At 59.1% G+C, this 16,231-nt stretch overlaps 8 protein-coding genes across 8 annotated transcripts; 3 read left to right on the top strand and 5 right to left on the bottom strand.

Moving 5' to 3' along the window:
- Window positions 1-1,220: 1,220 nt before the first annotated feature.
- On the top strand, window positions 1,221-2,138 carry CONPUDRAFT_148591 (uncharacterized protein; the record flags this gene model as incomplete). The annotated part of the gene is made up of 2 exons (XM_007765108.1): window positions 1,221-1,905; window positions 1,975-2,138. The coding sequence occupies 2 exons, from the start codon at window positions 1,221-1,223 to the stop codon at window positions 2,136-2,138; spliced, it is 849 nt and encodes a 282-aa protein (XP_007763298.1).
- A 311-nt stretch (window positions 2,139-2,449) lies between these two features.
- On the bottom strand, window positions 2,450-5,435 carry CONPUDRAFT_133927 (uncharacterized protein). Its single transcript, XM_007765106.1, has 6 exons — window positions 5,326-5,435; window positions 5,146-5,264; window positions 4,611-5,090; window positions 3,276-4,555; window positions 2,998-3,213; window positions 2,450-2,925 (listed from the first exon to the last, which is right to left on the bottom strand). Exons 1-6 carry the CDS (start codon window positions 5,388-5,390, stop codon window positions 2,572-2,574), a joined length of 2,514 nt encoding a protein of 837 aa, XP_007763296.1. The 5' UTR covers window positions 5,391-5,435; the 3' UTR covers window positions 2,450-2,571.
- A 117-nt stretch (window positions 5,436-5,552) lies between these two features.
- On the bottom strand, window positions 5,553-7,175 carry CONPUDRAFT_161241 (uncharacterized protein). The gene is made up of 4 exons (XM_007765105.1): window positions 6,496-7,175; window positions 6,039-6,440; window positions 5,762-5,941; window positions 5,553-5,704 (listed from the first exon to the last, which is right to left on the bottom strand). Exons 1-4 carry the CDS (start codon window positions 7,144-7,146, stop codon window positions 5,636-5,638), a joined length of 1,302 nt encoding a protein of 433 aa, XP_007763295.1. The 5' UTR covers window positions 7,147-7,175; the 3' UTR covers window positions 5,553-5,635.
- A 105-nt stretch (window positions 7,176-7,280) lies between these two features.
- On the bottom strand, window positions 7,281-9,060 carry CONPUDRAFT_95052 (branched-chain amino acid aminotransferase II). The gene is made up of 7 exons (XM_007765104.1): window positions 8,842-9,060; window positions 8,698-8,781; window positions 8,574-8,640; window positions 8,325-8,488; window positions 8,160-8,268; window positions 7,574-8,101; window positions 7,281-7,512 (listed from the first exon to the last, which is right to left on the bottom strand). The coding sequence occupies exons 1-7, from the start codon at window positions 8,986-8,988 to the stop codon at window positions 7,346-7,348; spliced, it is 1,266 nt and encodes a 421-aa protein (XP_007763294.1). The 5' UTR covers window positions 8,989-9,060; the 3' UTR covers window positions 7,281-7,345.
- A 443-nt stretch (window positions 9,061-9,503) lies between these two features.
- Window positions 9,504-11,302, bottom strand: CONPUDRAFT_133923 (uncharacterized protein). The gene is made up of 2 exons (XM_007765103.1): window positions 10,252-11,302; window positions 9,504-10,195 (listed from the first exon to the last, which is right to left on the bottom strand). Exons 1-2 carry the CDS (start codon window positions 11,222-11,224, stop codon window positions 9,918-9,920), a joined length of 1,251 nt encoding a protein of 416 aa, XP_007763293.1. The 5' UTR covers window positions 11,225-11,302; the 3' UTR covers window positions 9,504-9,917.
- Window positions 11,303-11,869: 567 nt separating this feature from the next.
- Window positions 11,870-13,665, top strand: CONPUDRAFT_133921 (uncharacterized protein; the record flags this gene model as incomplete). The annotated part of the gene is made up of 3 exons (XM_007765102.1): window positions 11,870-12,619; window positions 12,671-13,080; window positions 13,144-13,665. The coding sequence occupies 3 exons, from the start codon at window positions 11,870-11,872 to the stop codon at window positions 13,568-13,570; spliced, it is 1,587 nt and encodes a 528-aa protein (XP_007763292.1). The 3' UTR covers window positions 13,571-13,665.
- A 145-nt stretch (window positions 13,666-13,810) lies between these two features.
- CONPUDRAFT_148585 (6-phosphogluconolactonase) lies at window positions 13,811-14,684 on the top strand (the record flags this gene model as incomplete). Its single annotated transcript, XM_007765101.1, has 2 exons — window positions 13,811-14,022; window positions 14,081-14,684. The coding sequence occupies 2 exons, from the start codon at window positions 13,811-13,813 to the stop codon at window positions 14,682-14,684; spliced, it is 816 nt and encodes a 271-aa protein (XP_007763291.1).
- A 153-nt stretch (window positions 14,685-14,837) lies between these two features.
- Window positions 14,838-16,189, bottom strand: CONPUDRAFT_114884 (uncharacterized protein). Its single transcript, XM_007765100.1, has 7 exons — window positions 16,063-16,189; window positions 15,984-16,006; window positions 15,826-15,906; window positions 15,720-15,765; window positions 15,362-15,586; window positions 15,147-15,292; window positions 14,838-15,093 (listed from the first exon to the last, which is right to left on the bottom strand). Exons 1-7 carry the CDS (start codon window positions 16,081-16,083, stop codon window positions 15,024-15,026), a joined length of 612 nt encoding a protein of 203 aa, XP_007763290.1. The 5' UTR covers window positions 16,084-16,189; the 3' UTR covers window positions 14,838-15,023.
- Window positions 16,190-16,231: the final 42 nt, after the last annotated feature.

The following is a 16,231-nucleotide window of genomic DNA, read 5'->3' as shown; positions in this document are numbered from 1 at the left end:
GAAGATTATGGAGTTGGATCTTGCAGTAATCCTCGAAGCCCAATCCGACGTATGATTGTGTCGTAAATAGAAGCCCCTATGGTTGCCCTATGGCGTCGAGCCGAAACATGTAACAGTGACTCCTTTTGTTTCTCTCGATCAGATGATTGGCGCGTGCTTGTACTTATAAGTCAGGGGGCCCATACCACACCTTGTTTTCTCCCCGCTAGTGCTTTACATCTTAGCCTCTCTCCAAGGCCCTTTCCTCAGATAATTACCACCTGGATGACTGGTCTTCTTGGTCGCGTAACATCTCATGTCGGCTTCTCTCGTGGTCCTCAAACCTTGACTTCTAACCACGAGCCTCGAAATACGCATCGTGGCATCCACGGTGACCCTCGTTCAGCTGCAACCAGCAAGTGGACCGGGCTTCTGAACACCCCATCCTTTCCACGCCGAAAGACCGAGGAAGGATTGTTCAGCCATGAATGCCCATCAAATGGAAAGTCTCTTGTTAGCCGTCTCTACGATGTCAAGCGTCAGTCTGTTGGCTGGGGTCGCAATGGATATCGGCCGAAGACATACAATAATCTGGCCTCAGATGAGTTTGTTAAACAAAATCTCTCTCGCAAGAAGCATGGAAAACCCCGTAGAAGAAAAAACCAGGTGAGCTCAGTTACCTGGTTCTCGACATAGGACGCCTCCTAATGACATTAATCAGAAAAAGCAAGAACTGCCTAGGGTACGTTGTTTGCCACCGTACAATGACATACAGTCAATCCTGTTAACAGCATATGAGCGCGTCGTCTGTGGACTCCTTGCTCATGGACGTCGACAAACCTGTTTGGAACCTTGCATTGGCAGAGAAAACTTCAATGCATCCTGTACTTGCAAGGCAGGCACCACGTTACATGCGAAAGCTACATGCACCTTTGCGAAGGGACTCGCGCCACATGTCTATCGATGAACGCTATGAACGAGATGCTACAGCTAGAGCAAAGCCAACGGCTTCTTCTCGCAAACAGGTATCAGTGGCCTCAGTCGAGATGCAATCTCCAACTACCAGCTTCGGGCGTCGCTCTCTCCCTATGACGATCGATCAAATGTCTCGCGCCTCTACTCGGGATGTGTCTATGACGAGCGCCGCGTTTTCTTTTTGTTGTGCATCTCCGGTGCCTATGAGCTGCTATCAGTCACCGGAGGCACTGACGCATCACCTTACGAATGAGCCAGTACAAAGGATGAATACGATCGATGTCCCTAATTGCCGTATATCCTCGGCCGGTCGATTAGCTGAGGACTACACCAATGCTGCGAACATTCAGGAGATCTCTGCAGCCTCTATAAACGAACTCTTGGTCGACGACTCTGCTCTTACGCCTATCTCGGCAGCGCAGGCTGACGCAGCTTCGCCGCAACTTGGAAAGACGCGCTCGATTGCTCTCCCCGACTTGGGAAGCTCGTCTTACACCCCACCAACGATTTTCGACGAGGACGCTATACAAGCCCCACGGACCCCTGCTCTGGTAGCTAAAGAAAGCCTGGCTCGGGGCATGTCCCTTCTCGAACTCGAGGTACTAAACTTTGATGATGCGAACGGCGAAATTGCACCATGGGACACAGGCAGTACCCTGAGAACATCGGCGACCAAGTCTCGGACCACGCGGACCAAGGGCATCGCACCTTATCGCAAGCTCAGCTCTCGTGCCAGGAAGCACAAGAAGAACTCGCCCGTGCACAACGGTCTTGACGGGCTCTTCTCCGGCGATGATGATGGCAGCCTCCTCCTGCGCAGATCGTCGGCGCCGTTTCCCGCTCTCTCTGGGCGTACCGACGGCAAACTCCCTGAGATCGTCACACTTGACCGCACGAGCACGCTCGTGAACAAGGGTGGGTTTGCGAGACTGTACGACGACCACGTCACTGGTGAGTATCTTTGACATTGGTTTCCGCTATTGGCAAACAACGGATATTGACCGCAAACATGATAAATAGACAAACATTTCCGTCCCAGATCAAAAGCCCTACTCCGTTCGGAGCCCTCCGTTGACTGTGAGGATCCTGGCGAGTTAGCCGACGACGAAGACGAGACTGAGGGACAAGTGGATGGACTCGCGAGCACGATGCGCTCGGTGATGCTGAACAGCGATTCAACTTGATACTAACCTTGATATTTTGACATCTTGTCACCTTGCAAATTTCGACGCCGGTCGAGATGGACTGACTGCATATCATCCTAATTTACACTGTATATTATCGCATTTACCTTGGTTTTTGCTTGTAGATATTACCTTGTATCCATAGATTGCCGAGTTGACCGCTTGTAGCACTTTGACAACGACTCATAACATTCTCACCTATCGAACTTGTCCATCGCTAGGAAAGTTAAGGCCAGTCTGATCACACACGTTGAACTTGCCCATCACTAAGAAAGCTGAGGCCACTCAGATCACACACGTCGAGAGGAGGTAAACTTTTTAAAGCATCGTGCCTCGAGGGCATCGTGCTGCCCCGTAGGGATCTTGAGCTCCGTTTGGTTCATGAACGAAAAGCGAAAGAAAACAAACAAACAATACAAGGAAGAATAATATATTACATCATCCCCATCCCGTCGTCGCCTTCGGCGCCCCATCCGCTCGCGACGACCTCCTCGTCATTACGATCATTATGCGATGCGTCATGCCCCTCCTCGTGTGCCCCATCATGCTGCGTGTCGTTCGTTGACGACGTCTTATCTTTAGACACCCGTTGCTGCTGCTGTTGTTGCTGCGGTTTGATGGCGCCACTCGGCGGCGGGGCCGTTGCGTGCCACGAGATCTGCACCTGTCCGACGCTGGGCACGTCCTGGCCCTTGGCGAGCGCCTGCTCGGCCGCAGCACGCGTCTTGAACGCCACAACGACTTCGTCGCTCTCGCCCGTCTCCACCGAGTCCACCTGGCCTGACAGCTGCGAACACGAGCAATAAAAAAAGATGATGTTGGCGAAAGCCGGTACATACGAGGCACAAGCTGTGCTTACCTCGTACCAGTCGCGAACGGCCTGGACGTTGTTGGCAGATACGCCCTTGAGGAGCAGCTTCTTGGGCCGGTTGTCGAGCTTCATGCTGCCGCGGGGCGGACCGCTCCAGGCAGCGCCCCTATAGAAGGGTGCCCGGCCACGAGCGCGCCCGCGTCCGCGTCCTCGCCACGGGGCAGGAGGCGCTTCACCCTGCTCGGCAATCCCAAGACTGGCAGCCTAAGAGATGGGAGAGTTAGCGTTGACCGTGAGCATAAGCCGAGTGAAGTAGATCTACACACCTCCTCCTTGAGCTTGGCCAGAGTCGCCTTGAGGTCCTCGGTGGACTCGCCCGCACCGTGCATCTCCAGCTCTTTATCCAGCTGCTCGCGTTTGCTGCGCTCCTCTTGAGACACTGACGACATGATAGCATCTCCGCTTTCCGGCGTCGGGGTCGAAGGCTTCGACGACGACGACGGCGCCGTCATCTCCTCTCCCAACTTGCGCAGGCGCGCCATGATAGTCTTCTTCTCGTCCGCAGACGCCGTAGCCAGCTCAGCCATGAGCTTCTTCTGTTCCTCAATCTGGCCCTCGAGGAGCTTCTGCTTAGCGGCAAGCTCCTGCGACGCCTGCGAAGCAGCCACCGGCCGCTTCGGCTGCCCATCGACAGGCTTCGGGGTCGGCGCTGGCGTCGGCTTCGGCACCTCTTTGCCCAGACCCGCAACAGCCGTCGCGGACGCCGCGAGCGCCTTCCTGCCCACCTCCCCGTGCCCCTCCATCGGCCTGTGCCAAAACACCTTGACGAACCGATTCCCAAACACCGCGTCCTCGCTCTTCCACGCCGCGTGCGCCTGGTCGTGCTCCGCGAAGCTGACGAGCGCCTTGGCGCTGCGCGCGTCGATGGCGACGTTCGTGACCGTCCCGAAGCGCTTGAACCAGTCGTTGACGCTCTCGAGCGCCAGCTTCTCCTCGGGAATCTTCTCGACCACGAGCGTCTTGTCGCCCACGCGCTTGCCGGGGCGGAAGCTTTGCGCGTCGCCATTGAACACGCCGCGCCCGCCTCGCGAGCCGCCACGGGTATGGCCTCCTAGCTGCTGTGGGTGGTGATGCTGGCCTGGCGGAGCCATACCCGTGTTCATCCCCATCATGCCCTGCGGACCCATACCCATGGCTGTGCCCATGGCGGCGGGTTCGACATCCATGGGGCCACTCGCTGGTGGCGGCTGCACTTGCCCGTCAACATTGGGCGCAGTGTTCCCATTCTGACGCTGTCCATGCTGCTGGTCGTTTTGTTGAGGCGTGAGATCCTGGATAACGGGCAGCTCACCCGCGCCTTGCGGAACGCCGTCTTCTCCTCGCGGCGCGAGCGGTGCCCGCTGGCGACCGGCAACAGGGCGTATGTCCATCTGAGCCTCGCGCGGGTCGTACTGGGCGCCTGGCATGAACGGCATGCCGCCGTTGGGCATAAAGGGGAGGAAGGGGAGGCCAATCTGGAACATCTGCTGCTGCATCTGGGAGAGCATCATAGCCTCGTCGCCGTGACTGTACTTGCACATCGCACCGCGAGAGCAGTATCCCTTACCTGCACAATGTTAGCAAAATAGTGTTCGCGATGAGCTTTGGGATGGTGGACGCACTGTGATAGTCCCGGCAAAGGCCCTTCCTGCGGTCTGGAGGCTGGTACCCCTGCTGTGGTCCCCGACCGTTCATACCCATACCCATACCCATGCCCATGCCCGCACCCACACCCATACCCATACCCATACCATTATCCATACCCATTCCATTCTGCCCATTATGACCACTCCACTGACCGCTTCGTCCGTTTTGATGGCGTGAGTACTGCCCCTCGCTCATGCGCGGGCCTTTCGGTATCCGGCCATCGGCATTAGGGTCCGGCTCAAGGCTGCGTTTCCGTCCCCGCGAATCGGGGGACGTGGACGAGCCGGGGATGAGGACGTCGATAGGTATGGGAATGCCGCCCTCGGAGGAGCCAGCGGCTGGGGCTGAGCCCGAGGGGAAGCCAAGCGAGGACGGGGGAGGGTCGGCGGCGGTGTAGGGGAGGTAGGACTTGGTGCGGAGGACGGTGAAGAGCGTGTTGATGAATGGGGCGCACTCTGCGCATACATTATCATCAGCGCGACGAATAAAAGGGATGAACAAACTGCGGACCTTTCTCGAGGAATTCTTCGAGTTGCACGGTCAGCTCTTTGCGCATCTCGCTCTCTGGGGCGTTGTGCTTGAGCAATGCGAGAATGTATTCTGCGAGTGCGCCAGGCTCAGCGTCGCATCTGTTAAATAGAAGGAAGCGGATGAGTGACGCGAGGACAATGGATATGGACGATGACGGACATTGGTTCGAGAGTGCGGACGAGCCAGGGCTTGAGGTGCTGGGCGGCGTTTGTGTCGAATAACATGTTGTTATATGACAGGTAGATTCGTGTCGAGGGGCCAAGAAGTGGGGAGGAGGAGGGAGAGGGAGAGGCCGATCTCGCTGCTCAACACAAACCGCGCTCAACTCGTCCGCTCAAACTTTCTACGCGATGACTAAGCATGCATATAAGCGAACCACTCGAACACGGCGCTGCATAAACTAGATAGCTATCGATACAAAAATCATACAAAAGCTGTACGTATTATGATGATAAAATATGTCAACCCCTCAGGCTTCTTCCTCTCCCTCCTTAGTGCCAGCCTTGCCCTGAAGATGCAAACCTGGCAATTTAAACATCTACATCGAGCATCAGTACCATGAAAAGTAACAACCAAGCTCATATCAAACACGCACCTCAAAGATGCTCTCAGCAGGCGCACCCCAACCAACAGTCTCCCCCGTCGAAAGCCGCGTCGTGCCCAGCGCAACGCCCACCACCGCGCCGCTCGCCGCGTCCACGATCGGACCGCCGCTCGATCCCGGCGGAGGCGCGGGCCGGAACAGCACCTGCGCGAGCTGGTCGTACGTCCCCGTCTAAACCACCGCAAAGTCATTTAGTTTTCGAATCAACTCAAAACGGATTTGTACTGATGGAAGATGAAAGATGGAAGAAGAAGAAGAAACAACGCACCTCGGAGCGCCCGCCATGGCTGTTCCTGTACCCGATAATCTCCCCAGGCGCCCAGCGCGCCCACACCCCGCCCGTCCACCACCTCCACCCGTCCTGCTCCGCGACCCACCGCGGGGGCTCGGTGTGCGTCGCGCAGTGCACTGCCACGCGTGACCCCACCGGTGCCGGGTACGGCGAGACGGGCAGGGTGTGCACGTCGGGGAGGCTCGGGACGCTCAGGATGAGCAGGTCGGAAGAGTGCAGCGCGGACGCGATTCCCGCGGCGGGGTAGAGGAACTCGCGCGGCTGGCCTACGATGTCTGCGACGGCGTCGTCGATGCAGACCAGTGTCCCGGAGGAGCCCGCGTCTATGGGCGTGGTCAGAGGGAACGGGTCGGGGTGGAGGAGGTCCGAGTGCTTTATCTACATTTCGTTACACATTGTGTCCCCATGAGCGAAACAAAATACAGAAACGCACCTGGTGGAACGTATGCGTGCAGGAGACAACGAGCTTCGATCCCTCCTTGCCAATAACAAACCCGCTGCACGCGCTGCTCTCAACAGCCTCCCCCTTCTGCGCAGCATGCACAACCATCACAACCCCCTCCTCGCGCTGCCCCGCGTCCTCCTCCCGCCCGCGCCTCCCATTCGTTCTCGTACCCGACGACGCCCTCGTCAACATGCCCTTCGCAGCACCCTTCTCCGACTCTATCACGTCCGCATCCTCACCCACACCCCCACACCTCACCCTCCGCTCCCTCCCGGGCCTCGACTCATACTTGAGCGTCTGCTTGAGCACCTGGCCCTCGCGCAGCTCATAGTCCGCCGCGAGCCCCGGCAGATCCATCCTGCTCCGCAGCCGCGCGTTCAGCGACCGCACGATGCGCTCTCTGAGCTGCGGCGCGAGCGGCTCTAGCGGCGGTGGGGGCGCGCCAGTCGAGCCGCCGGGCCAGGCTGGAGACGGGAATGAGGGAGACTGGTCTGGGGCGGGAGGCCTCCTACTTGGGATAGCTTGGACGAAGGAGTCCCAGGTCGTCGCATACTGACGTGTCGCCGCTGCCGGACCAATGCGGGTCGCTCGTCTGACGCAGGGCACGGACGAGCGAGCGACTGTTGCGAGCCTGTGCATAGTCACTGGTCAGAAGCAATGTGTTCAAGAGAGAGCAGTTTCCGTGGGACATATGTACTTGGCAAGATAAAGTGACCTCATACACGAGATTAGCACACGCGCATCTCACACCACACATCACAACAAACAATGCAAGCAAGCCTCGGGTTACACTGGAAGCGGATATAAACTATAGTAACAAAAAACCGTGTAAATCACTCTAAACAACCACATTCCACTCGTGCTCAATGAGCCCATTCTGAATCCCCGTCAAATGCTTCCATATCGGCCCTGAAATCGGACCCATCCCACCCGGACCTGTCGGGATCAGCACATCGCTCCCCTGGTACCCAATCTTCTCTACGGGTGTGATAACCGCCGCCGTACCTGCCCACAAGTTAATCACACTGAACAACCCAAGCGAGAAAAGAGAAATAAAAGAACGCACCAGTACCAAACAGCTCAACCAGCCTCCCGCTCGTCGACGCCTCACTCACCTCCTCCATCGTCACCGGCCTCTCCGACACCCTAACCTTCTTCCCCACCGGCATACCCTCGATCCTCGCCCCTGCCGCATGCCCCCTCGCGAGCGCCAACACCGAATCGCGCGTCACACCCGGCAGAATCATCCCGTCCAGCGGCGGCGTCACCAGCTCCAGCCCCCCGTCCGCATCATGGAACACGATAAACGCGTTCATCGTCCCCACCTCCGTAATGTAGTGCTCCGGCCCGTGCAGCCACAGGTTCTGCTGGTACCCCGCGGACGCCGCCGCCTTCTGCGCGACCACGCCCGGCGCGTAGTTTACCGCGAGCTTGTACGCGCCTGTGCCGCCCGGCGCGGCGCGGATGTACTCGGTTGTGCCGTACAGCGGCACGGGCTTGAATCCGGTCGGGTAGTACGGTCCGACGGGGGAGCAGATGACGAACAGGAGCGCTTCGGTGGGAGGCTGCACGCCGAGCGTGCCGTTCGTTCCGACTATAGTAGAGCACATGAGCGTACTGTTATAGCGTGGGTCGAGGATAGAAACACGTACTGAGCGTCGGGCGGATGTACAAGCTGTGGCCTGGCGCCTCAGGGACCCACTCCTTGTCGAGCCGGATAAGCTGCTTGAGCAGCTCGATCACCTGCTCGCCGTCGAACGTCTACACCACATTCACACATCAGAACCCGCCCGTTCACCACGAGGGGGCAAGCTCACCGGAAGAGCCAACCGAGCGGCACTGTTATTCAACCGCTTCATATTCATATCAGGCCGGAACATGGTCACATTCCCGTCCGCGCGCTTGTACGCCTTCATGCCCTCGAATGCCGACTGCGCATAGTGGATCACAACCGCGCTCGGCACCAGGTTGATCGTGCCGTCTGGCGTCCGTCAAAGGTCAGACGCGTTTCAGCGCACACGAAAAAGAAAAGGAAAGGGAAAGCCAGTGGAGAGACGCGGACGCACAGGGTTCAATCTGGGGCGCTTCCCAGCCCGCCTGTTCCGTCCACCGGATCTTGAGCATATGGTCCGTCTATGATGTACCCATGAGCACCGTGCTCAGCGCCAGCACACAACCTCCAAAACTCACAAATGTACGACCAAAGAGCAACGGCGCCCCCGGTGCAGGGAGCTGCTTCGGCGACGCCGTCTTGTTCACCTGCAACTGCAAGGCCTATCATGATACCGCCGTTGAGCACACACGGAAAGGAGACTCGAAGAAAAAAGAACTGACATCGATGCCGGGGAGCAGGGGCTGTCCGGCCTTGGCGTCCTTGCCGACGTCCCCCGACACGCCCGCGGCGTACCACCTGCGGGCGGGCAGCTGGCGGCGCGCGGTGTGCGCGAGGCGCGTGCGAAACATGGCAGTCGACAGTGACATTCTGTTTTCCTTTTGCGATTGGGAGGGATGTGCGCTCGTTCAAAGGCGGATGAGCACGCAGGGGAGAGAGAGAGAGATAAAAGACAGAGGGGGTGTGCGAGTCAGAGAACGCGAGAATCTAGTGTGGGGGAAGAACGCGCGCCAATATTATATCGTCCGAAGAACGCACAAGCGAGCTTCGGTTTTATACGGACATTACTCCCGGAAGACGGAAGGAATCTCCGGACCCTTGAGTGGCCCCTTCAATTTGACAGTCCTTTGCAACAAGCTTCAGCTAAAATGTCATTGATCCTACCGTAGCCCGGATCACCGTGAACTCCGAAAAGCCTACCTCACGCGTTCACCTGCTTCAAGCCACTGTCCACGATAGCAGAAATAGCCAGTCGCTGATCACAAGAACTAGCTCACGGAGGTGGCGGAAAGCCGCTGCAACATTCATTTTGTAGCGCAAGTACAATGGCCTCGATCCTGTGCACCGGCAGAGCCAGCTTCACCAGAATGCGACAACGCAAGATGGAACAAGCGCATTTCTATATATTATATCCATATGCGTGTACACGTCAATATAGTATCAAACTACATGAGCGCGCATACATAGGGTACTGCAGTATCGTATTCTATATGCTAGCGATGCATGATACAGGATGCAAGGAGCCGAGTGTGGCGTGTGGGGATGGGTCGTGGCGTGCAGGGAGTGAGTATGAGATGAAGAAGAGACCAACAAAAAATGAACGCAACAAGTTATAAAACAGGCAGAAGCACCAATCCCCCAATTGTCCGTGTAATAGGAAAATCCAGTCCCTAGTACGCAGCACGAGCGAGGCAGAGCGAACACACATAACGATACATTCACCGCACGCGTCCTAGCGCGCGTGCGCACAAGTAGAAGGATCGTCGTATAAAGGTCGCGTCCCAAATCAACATCAAGCCTACGACGACGCCACCGACACGCTCATCGACAGCTCGCCCGGCCCAGGACCCGACTTGGACCGCTGTCGCAGATGCGACGGCAGACGCTGCTGCTCCACAGGCGCCTTGCCAATGCCATACGCACCAGGCACGCGCGGGACGGGCGGCGGCACCAAGTCAGGCGGCGCCGTCACACTCGACGTGGAGCTGCGTCGTCGCCCCTCGGCACTGAGACTGGTCGGAGCCGCGTTGGGCAACCGGGACTGCGCGAGCGGCGCGCATGAGTTGCGCAGGTGAGCTATAGTACAAGCGGCCCCATGTCAGCCGTCCGATTGCGAGAAAAGCCACACTTACCCTTGTCGTCGTCTATAGCAGCAGCAGCGCGATAAACCGCCGGCGCCCACACATCCGCCACACTCACGCGCGACGCGCTATGCGAAACCACCGAGAGCGCGTACGCATTCTGCGGCCTTGGCCTCGCCCGCCTCTCCCCGGACCCCGGGCCGACGGCTGCGTACGTATGCAAGGACGGATCGCTGCCGAGCGGCGCAGGCAGCACGACGCGCACTCCGCTGTGCGGGTTATGCGGCAGCCCGAGGCGGGCAGAGGACGCGGTGCGCGTGGTGTAGCTGGTATGCTCCGTCGTCGCAGACGCGATCGACCGCGGCCTGCTAGCCGAACGCACGTGTTTGGCCTCTGCCCCTGCCCCTGTCGCCAGCGCCGCATTGGCGCCGGCGGCTGATAGCGACGACGAAGATGGCGACGGGCTGTACAGTCGGGACGAGGACGGCGAGCAGGTGTTGAACGACGTGGCGGAGCTGGGCGTCTCTGAGGAAAAGGGGGAGAGTGTGCCGGAGGGCGCGTCGGAGGTGTAGGAGTGGGAGGAGCTCGCGGTATCGGGCCGGCGGGAGTGGCGCGGGGGCGGCTGGAGAGGCGCCGAGGGGTCTGCGTCGTAATGGGCGAGCCTCGGCTCGCTTGAGAGGGGCGTGCTGATGCCGGAGCCGTATCTAGAGCTGGGGAAGGACGCCTTCTCCATTGCGTAGAGGGAGACAGAGCTGACGGATTGGTTGAGGACGAGGGGCACGGAGGAGTTGGGGGTGCCGGGGATGACGTCTACGGAGATGTCTGGCTGGGCGCGGAGGTAGGCTGCATTTGCCTCAAAGTCTGCGAGGTTGCGAGCACGTGTGGAGACGATAGGTTGGACAGGAGGGAGGGGGCGGGAGTTGCGGATGAAGCGGTTGCGGATGGTGCGATAGGCGACGACTGCGATGGCGATGACTGCAACTGCACAGACGACGACGACGATGACCACTGTCGTCTCCGTCATTTCGAGGCTCAGGAGGGGAGGAAGTAGGAAGGACACAAAAAGTATAAACGAGAGACAGGGCAAAGGAGCGTGTGGCGGCTGTGGTCAGAATTGAGACCAGACCACACTGAGCCGAGCAAGACGGACAATTAATGTCAGGATCTGGAAAGACTGAGGGTTAAATTTATGCAAGGCACTCGGACGGCAGCGAGCACCTTAAGATCGAAGCATCCTTGAGCAGCTACGCCATACGGAGGGGTCCACCTAATTTCGGTCCATTCGGTCCATTCGGTCATAATCGGTCAACTAGGTTTATTACCATATTTGGACGGTCGCCCTCCGAAGCACCTAAGTCTCTCCGCCAAGCGAGCCAGACTGTGTCACGTGACAGCTCCCAAATCGCCGGCTCCTTGCCAATTTTGGGTCTCCCGGAGGCTGAACCCCTCGGGAGCTTCTCTGCTCGCCTCCGGCTCGCCAACCCCTCCGTATGACCTATCTGCCCATCCTTGGATCTGATCCCTACTTTGGAGCTTCTTCCAATAATACCTCGTCCATAATTAGTATGCGTCGCTTACCCAATTACTCGCCGGCACTCGTGCTTCCCTCTCCGTTGTCGCCGTTCCCACCAGCTGGGCATTGCCCACGACGTCCCCGACACCGACGTCGATGGCGCCCTCCCCTACCACCCGCCCGACCCTCGCCCACGTTCCTCGCTCCACCCCAGCCCCATCCTTCGCCTCCGCACGCTCCCCCCAAACCTCCACCAAGACCGCCCAACCGCTCGCCAACCGCCTCCTCTTCCCCTCTCTCCCACCAGGCACACCCCCGCCGCCCCTATTCACCACCCCATGCCCGCCCGAGCTCACCGCAGACGCGTACGACCTCATCGCCCTCGCCCTGCGCGCCCACGTCGCCCCGTGGTGGTCCAAGATTACCCGCTACGACAAGGAGTTCCTCCCCGCGATCACCAGCACCCTCGCCGCCGTCCTCCAGGCCCTCCAGGCCCGCGTTCACGCCGCGGACGTCCCGCAGCTGCTGTACGCCACAGCGCCCGCTCTCCTCGCGCAGCACTGGCGCGACTGGCGCGAGGCCCAGGCGAAAGCCGGCACGGGGTACACGACGGGCGCGGTGGGCGGTGCCGCGCGCGCGCAGGTGTTCCATGGGCTCCAGCCGCATGTGGCGCTCGATGCGCAGGGAAACGTCGATGTGGAGTATATTCGACAGGCGGTCGATGGTGTGCTCCGGCTGTGTCTTCCGCCGCAGGACTATGCGCCCCCGGGCGAGCGGTACATTGTGCGCGAGATCGTCGTTATGATCGTGTTGCGTGTGCTCTTTCCCCGACTCACGGAGCCGTGGTTCATCGATCGCATTCTTCTCAATGTGCTCGGGCCGCCTCGGGATAGTGTCGTGCAGAAGGTACGTTGCCTCGATCCGCCGTCCTCGAATTGCTCATGTCATTTTTGCAAGGCCACCGATCCATCACCGGCATCATCACCCTCGCCTTGGTCGTTTGCCAACCTCATCGTCTTTGTTCTCTCTGCCGTTCAAGCTATCTCGGCTGCCGGTCTGGCCATTACAACTGCCTACAGACAGGCTAAACTCACCATCTCTCGCGTCAACGGGCCCTCGCGAGCACCTTCCCCTGCCAAGCTCCAACGTTCCCGCTCTGCGCCTGCAACACCAACTCCACCAGGCTCAGTCGACTCGTCATTCGAGCTTCCGCATCCACCCCTTCCTCGATCGCAGCCCCGTGGGCACGCTCGCCAGTGTCTGCGCGCCGCCGCCGAGATCATCAACGCGCGCACGCGGCTCACAGCAAGCCTGCTCATCGCCCTAATCGACGTGCCTTGCACACTATTCGAGTCCTTCGCCGACAGGTGCGTACATAGACCCAACATCCTCCATCCTCCATCTCCTGTCCTCATATCTATCCTACGTAGGTTCCTAGCCTACATGCTCACCGAACACGTCCTCTCCGCTCCCACCCTGCACACCATCCTTCTCACGACCAAACGCACCGTCTTCCCGCCCGCGCCGGCGCAGCCCGAGCCCCCGCCGACGGCCGCCGAGCAGGCGCACGCGCACGCGCAGCTCGTCGCGCGCCTGGTTGAGGCGGTTCCGCGGCCGGCGTCGGCGCTGCTGTTTGGCGCGCGGCCGGGCGAGGGCGTCGAGGAAGCCCTAGAGGCGCTGAGCGACAGGGCGGCGAACGCGCACTTGCTGATGATGTTTCTGGATGCGGTTTTGGTTGCGTTGTTTCCTGAGATGGGCGGGGAGGTGGTTGGTGTATCCGATGCTGGTGCGGGTGAGACGTATGCGGGTGCTAGGGAAGGGTCTGGGGGGAGCAGCGAGTCAGTTTCGTCTGGGTAATGTTGTGTTATATGACGCGTGCTTTGAATTTGTATTACGACAAGTCGAAGGACTTCGAATAGGTACGCGCCTTCGAGAATTACAAATTGCGCGGTTCTGAGCGAGACAGGGGCTATTTATGGGTATTTGCAGGGCTGACGTCTGTGTGACGCCAGAGCCTGAGTCGATCCTTCTTATCTCTCCAGCACTGAACAGTCGCAGACAAACATCGACTCCTCAAGCAGCAGATAATTGCAAACCATGACCTCGCTGCACCAGCCCCCAGCGCCTGCCATCCTCAACACTTTTGCAGAGCCCGCAGAGCTCGAGGAGGCTCTCGCCCAGTTTGTCGTCCGCGCACAGCGCGATGCCATCGACAAGAAGGGCCGCTTCACTCTCGCCATCTCAGGGGGCTCCCTACCGAAGCAGCTCGGCCGGCTTGTGGGAAACCCCAACGTCAAGTGGGACAAGTGGTCTGTCCATTTCTCGCTCCCATATACTCAAAGCTCAAAGCAGCTGACCCGTACACAGGCAAGTCTTCTACGCCGACGAACGCGCCGTACCCCTCGACCACCCCGACTCGAACCACAGACTCTGCACCGACGAGCTCTGGTCCAAAGTCCCCCTCCCCTTCTCGCACATCCACGCCATCGACGCCGACCTCCTCCCACAACTAAGCACCCCCGACAAATCCACAGACGACGCCCTCGACGAGCTCGCAGACGCCTACGAATCGCAGCTCATCGCCGAATTCGCACAAAAAGACAGCGCCCGCTTCCCCGTCTTCGACCTCCTCCTCCTCGGCCTCGGCCCCGACGGCCACACCTGCTCCCTCTTCCCCGGGCACGCCCTTCTCGCAGAGGAAGACCGCTGGGTCGCGTGGATCAAGGACTCGCCCAAGCCCCCCGCGGCGCGCATCACGTTCACCTTCCCCGTCATCAACCACGCAGCGCGCGTCGCGTTCGTCGCCGCCGGCGCGAGCAAGGCCGACACGCTCGCTGCCGTCCTCGATCACCCCGAGGACGGCCTGCCCGCGAGCCGCGTGCGCCCCGCGCATCCGGGCCAGGTCTTCTGGTTCGTCGACGAGGCCGCCGCGCAAAAGGTCCAGTACCCGCGGTCCGAGTTCAAGCTGTAATTAATTACCATTATTGAGAGGGACAGCGTCGGCGGCATCATATAGACTATAATAATAAAGTAGAAGAAGAAAGAACGTCAGCATTGTACTTGTACTCGGCGGGTCCCCTTCGTACGGCCCACATATGCACTTGTGTTATTGCTTTCCCTGGTCGTCGTCCACATGTAATCGTGACAAATCATGGCATTACGACCCCGAGGTCTAGTGCGGACATGTATTACAGCAAATAAAGGAAAAAAGGGAGACAAAGGGGTAACAGGCGGCCTATGACAGGAGGGTCCCGCGGAGAAACAAGGATACGAAGACGGTCGTTAATAAGCCAGAGCGACGGCTCAGCGCTCAGCAATTGCAGCCATAGTTCTGGGACGTCTCCCGGTCGATCTGAATCGGATCCGGGTAGTCGACGTATCTATCGCGCGCAACAATTAGGAGGGCCACAGAAAAGTGTAGCATGGTACGCACAACTGCTCTTCCTGCTCCTGCTGGAGCGCGTTCTTGGCGACAGTCTGGAACGCCTGCTCGACATTGATAGCCTCCTTGGCCGACGTCTCAAAGTAAGGAATGTTTCCCTTGGACTGGCACCACGTCATCGCCCGCTTCTGCGTCACCTAAAAAAAAGGGCGCAAACAAACGCCATTCAGCCACCAGAGAGCGAAGCGAGTAGCAGCGGTGCGTACCTGGCGCTTGTTCTCCTCGACATCGATCTTGTTGCCGAGGACGACAAAGGGGAAGTTCTCGGGGTCGTGTGGGCTCGCCTGGATGAGGAACTCGTCCCGCCACGAGTCGAGCGTCTCAAAGGACTTGGCGCTGTTCACGTCGTACACGAGCACGCAGCAGTCTGCGCCGCGGTAGAAGGCGACGCCGAGCGACTGGAAGCGCTCTTGGCCGGCGGTGTCCCAGAGCTGTGTGTGTGTATGCGCATTAGATTTCAGGGGAGAAGGGAGGATCGGATCATGGGGACGTGTTCACGTAAGCGGAAGGGGGAGCGCTGGTGAGCACGAGTAAAAGGCGGAGCGAGTAAAAGCAAAGACGGACCTGCATGGTGACGAGACGGTCATCGACCATGACCTCCTTCGTGAGGCTGTGACAATGATAGCGTGAGTGAATGAGCGAGGGCCGAGGGTGGAACAGGGGCACGCACAAGTCGGCACCGATAGTGGCCTTGTACTGGTTGCTGAAGCGCTTGTTGACGTATTGGTTCATGAGCGAGGTCTTGCCGACACTGTGAGTCGTTTAGAGAGCATAACAGGGGCACGATGAGATGGGGTATCGATTTGGGGAAAGCGAAGGTGTACGCACCCGCTGTCGCCGAGGATGATAACCTGGGCGATGCGCCACTTTAGCCTGGGGGAGAAGGGAGTGAGAGAGATAGGCGCACCTTGAGGAGTACGCGGCCCATGGTGTGTAGTTAGAGATGTTGGATGTATGCGCTGCTGTGGGCGAGAGGCTGGCGGGAGTCGTGCAGCAGTGGGGTGGCTCTGTCAGGAAAAGGAAATGAGTCGTCGTTGGCTGGGACGTTGTCCTTGTGTTGGCTGCCCGCCTCGGCG

Source organism: Coniophora puteana, assembly GCF_000271625.1.
Source record: "Coniophora puteana RWD-64-598 SS2 unplaced genomic scaffold CONPUscaffold_1, whole genome shotgun sequence".
NCBI lineage: Eukaryota > Fungi > Basidiomycota > Agaricomycetes > Boletales > Coniophoraceae > Coniophora > Coniophora puteana.
Note: the sequence above shows the minus strand (reverse complement) of the source record. Positions and strands in the feature narration are given on the sequence as shown.

Coding starts and splice junctions, on each gene's coding strand:
- CONPUDRAFT_133923 (XM_007765103.1), bottom strand. CDS start 11,224: ATGACGGAGACGACAGTGGTCATCGTCGTCGTCGTCTGTGCAGTTGCA. Junction 10,196..10,251: donor TGCTATAGACGACGACAAGG/GTAAGTGTGGCT, acceptor CTTGTACTATAG/CTCACCTGCGCAACTCATGC.
- CONPUDRAFT_114884 (XM_007765100.1), bottom strand. CDS start 16,083: ATGGGCCGCGTACTCCTCAAG. Junction 15,766..15,825: donor GCCACTATCGGTGCCGACTT/GTGCGTGCCCCT, acceptor TCATTGTCACAG/CCTCACGAAGGAGGTCATGG. Junction 15,293..15,361: donor TCGAGGAGAACAAGCGCCAG/GTACGCACCGCT, acceptor CCTTTTTTTTAG/GTGACGCAGAAGCGGGCGAT.
- CONPUDRAFT_161241 (XM_007765105.1), bottom strand. CDS start 7,146: ATGCACAGGCTCGCAACAGTCGCTCGCTCGTCCGTGCCCTGCGTCAGA. Junction 6,441..6,495: donor GCACGCATACGTTCCACCAG/GTGCGTTTCTGT, acceptor AACGAAATGTAG/ATAAAGCACTCGGACCTCCT. Junction 5,705..5,761: donor CTGCTGAGAGCATCTTTGAG/GTGCGTGTTTGA, acceptor TGCTCGATGTAG/ATGTTTAAATTGCCAGGTTT.
- CONPUDRAFT_133927 (XM_007765106.1), bottom strand. CDS start 5,390: ATGTTATTCGACACAAACGCCGCCCAGCACCTCAAGCCCTGGCTCGTC. Junction 4,556..4,610: donor CCTTTGCCGGGACTATCACA/GTGCGTCCACCA, acceptor AACATTGTGCAG/GTAAGGGATACTGCTCTCGC. Junction 3,214..3,275: donor TGGCCAAGCTCAAGGAGGAG/GTGTGTAGATCT, acceptor CCCATCTCTTAG/GCTGCCAGTCTTGGGATTGC.
- CONPUDRAFT_95052 (XM_007765104.1), bottom strand. CDS start 8,988: ATGTCACTGTCGACTGCCATGTTTCGCACGCGCCTCGCGCACACCGCG. Junction 8,782..8,841: donor CCCTGCTCCCCGGCATCGAT/GTCAGTTCTTTT, acceptor GTATCATGATAG/GCCTTGCAGTTGCAGGTGAA. Junction 7,513..7,573: donor GGTTGAGCTGTTTGGTACTG/GTGCGTTCTTTT, acceptor ACTTGTGGGCAG/GTACGGCGGCGGTTATCACA.